At 55.6% G+C, this 2,781-nt stretch overlaps 1 protein-coding gene across 2 annotated transcripts; it reads left to right on the forward strand.

The window, feature by feature from the left end:
• Positions 1 to 532: 532 nt before the first annotated feature.
• On the forward strand, positions 533 to 1,359 carry LOC123398192 (low molecular mass early light-inducible protein HV90, chloroplastic-like). Of its 2 annotated transcripts, none has more exons than XM_045092691.1 (2): positions 533 to 826; positions 908 to 1,359. In XM_045092691.1, exons 1-2 carry the CDS (start codon positions 662 to 664, stop codon positions 1,265 to 1,267), a joined length of 525 nt encoding a protein of 174 aa, XP_044948626.1. In that variant the 5' UTR covers positions 533 to 661; the 3' UTR covers positions 1,268 to 1,359. The 2 variants fall into 2 exon arrangements, with proteins under 2 accessions (XP_044948626.1, XP_044948627.1); XM_045092692.1 differs by having other exon boundaries at positions 541 to 826; positions 914 to 1,359.
• Positions 1,360 to 2,781: the final 1,422 nt, after the last annotated feature.

Raw genomic sequence — 2,781 nt, forward strand, 5'->3', positions numbered from 1 at the left:
GCGGGAGACGATCCTGAAACAATCGCCCTGTTTTAGAAAAACGGCCGCGACTGACGCAGAAGCGGGTTCGTTTGGTCCGTCCGTTCAACGTCCGATCCGACGGTTGCCGAGCCGGCGGACAAGGGAGCGCGAACAACCGGTTGAAGGTAAGCTTTTTCTTAATTTTAATATAAAGTAAAATAATTTTTGAGTCATTTATCCTAAAATGAAGGAAGTAGTTTTGTGCCGTTTTAAGGAGTGTGTTAGAGATGTTCTTAGATTAGCTCCCGCCGGAAACAAAGCCCGAGTTTCACATATTGCTGTGCGTGGACACAAGCTTCTGGTCCGTACTTGTCTGTCTGTTTCGTCGTTGCCCTCCGCATGGTGGCCTGCATGTCCGCGTACTCACTGCTTCGCTCCAAGTAGAGGATAATTCGCGGCCGAGAGGCGCTCGCGACGTGGGCACCGTCGCGGCCACCGCGCTCCGCCCGCCATGGGTCGGCTTGCCTCGAGCATGGCCTATAAATTGTGCGCCACTCTCTCGGAACAAAACATCAGTAAACACTCGGCGACACAGCAGCAAGTAGCACTGCACTAGCAATCATCTAGCAGATTCTTTCCCTGTTGCAGCATCTGTAGCTTCCTTCTGTCCTTTCGTCCACCTTCCGTCCGCGGCTGATCAATGGCAACCATGACGGCCATGAGCTCCTTCGCCGGCGCGGCCGTCCTGCCGCGCGGCTCGTCCGGCGGCTTCGGCGCCCGGTCTCTGCCAGCGCTGGGCCGACGCGCCCTCGTCGTCAAGGCACAGACCGAGGGCCCGAGTGCACCACCGCCAAACAAACCCAAGGTATGCATCATGCCATATATAGGCAGCAACACGGCGCCGTAGCGAAACTTGGCAAGTTTGTGATGTTTGTTTCTGGCACAGGCGAAGGCGAGCCCCTCGATCTGGGACGCGATGGCGTTCAGCGGCCCTGCGCCGGAGCGCATCAACGGGCGGCTAGCCATGGTGGGCTTCGTGACGGCGCTGGCGGTGGAGGCAGGGCGCGGCGACGGGCTCCTCTCGCAGCTCGGCAGCGGCACCGGGCAGGCGTGGTTCGCCTACACCGTGGCGGTGCTGTCCATGGCGTCGCTGGTGCCGCTGCTCCAGGGAGAGAGCGCCGAGGGCAGAGCCGGCACCATCATGAACGCCAACGCAGAGCTCTGGAACGGCCGCTTCGCCATGCTCGGACTCGTCGCTCTGGCAGCCACCGAGATCATCACCGGCGCACCCTTCATCAACGTGTAAAACCAGCTTTGTTGTCGTTGTCGACCGGATAACACAACCTGTACCTACCTAAGTAGGGAATGTAAATGATGAGAGCTGATCATCCTCGTATTCTTTGTAGTACTACTAATTAATGATAGTTCATACTACCGGGAGGCGGGAGCTGCTTTGTTTTGTCGTTCGAAATCATCTTTAAAATGAGAGATCGGTTGGGATATAATATGCGTACGAAGATACCGCGAAGTCTCGGTCGATAATATAATTCGTTGATTTTGCATTAAAATTTGTGTAAATAATTCTTTTTAATTTTTCTTCTTCTTGCATACTATACTACTTGACTAAGATTTCGCCAAGTCTCAGTCGACTGAGACCTAGACACACCTAAATAACCATTGCTCTTGTATCATTGACACAAACTTGATGTTACAATTCACTATTAGAGCATCTACACTCGGACTTGGTAAATCCAACCTCTCAAACGCACACGGACACGTCCGTAGACACCGACGGGTCAAGTCACAAATAATGCATTCTACAACCGGATACCTCAAATTAGAAACCTCAAATTCATATTATTAAATGCAACATAAACCTAATACAAGCAGAGCTCGTCCGGCTCCGTCGTACCCATGTCCGACAGCTGGCTACACCCCTCTTAGTGTCGGTCCGGTCGACGACGAGGTACAATAGGACATGGGACACTAGCCGGCTCACGGGAGTCGAGCTCCCGCTGTCTCCCATGCACTACTCTTCCTCGTCCGAGCCTGTAACCCGGACGGTGCCGATGTATGTTAGGTCAATGACGGACCCTTCCTCAAAGGAGATGACGTCCACCACGACGCGATTGGGGCACCCGCACCCATGCAACATAAAGGGCACCAGGGAGTTTGACTCCGCCTCTCCAACGTCCACCGTCGCGAGGGCATGTGCCACCTCCCGCACCTGTTGCCTGTCATGGCGGGCACGTCGCACCATGTTAGAGTCCAAGGACGCCAACGTCCTCGATGCGCCAACGGAGGGGTTGTGTGTTTGCCACGGCGTTCGGACGCCAGACGGGCCGCGCCACGTCCGATGAGGCAGCGGCGCCGAATCCAAGCACCGGTTGTGCCGACGCAATGGATTCCCGACATTGTGAGTCCGAGTTCTGTCGTCGGGTGGCCAACTCCTGGGAGGGGCAGCCGGATGACAATCTCCTCTTCAGGGCCGCATAGGACGAGCTCGTGGTCGACGGATCTGTGAAGCACACGGATCCGCTGCCTACCATGCCGGGGAAGGCCGAAGATCGCTGGAGGTGAGCTTGGGTGGCGGATGGGAGTCAAGTGAAGTGGCTAGGGTTTGTCTCGGCGAGCAGATGACGACTAATATATGTGGGGTCGATGCGAGCCAAAGCGGACCATACCGACGTGGCGGGCGTGTCCGGACGTCCCCATACCCGCCACATATTTGGGTTGGATATGAGGGGTCCCGGTCAGCCCATGCGTATGAGGCCCGTTTGAGGCATCCAATTGGGTTGAAATTTCATGAGAGATCAGTGA

This window comes from Hordeum vulgare, chromosome 5H, assembly GCF_904849725.1.
Source record: "Hordeum vulgare subsp. vulgare chromosome 5H, MorexV3_pseudomolecules_assembly, whole genome shotgun sequence".
In the NCBI taxonomy this organism is placed as follows: Eukaryota; Viridiplantae; Streptophyta; class Magnoliopsida; order Poales; family Poaceae; genus Hordeum; species Hordeum vulgare.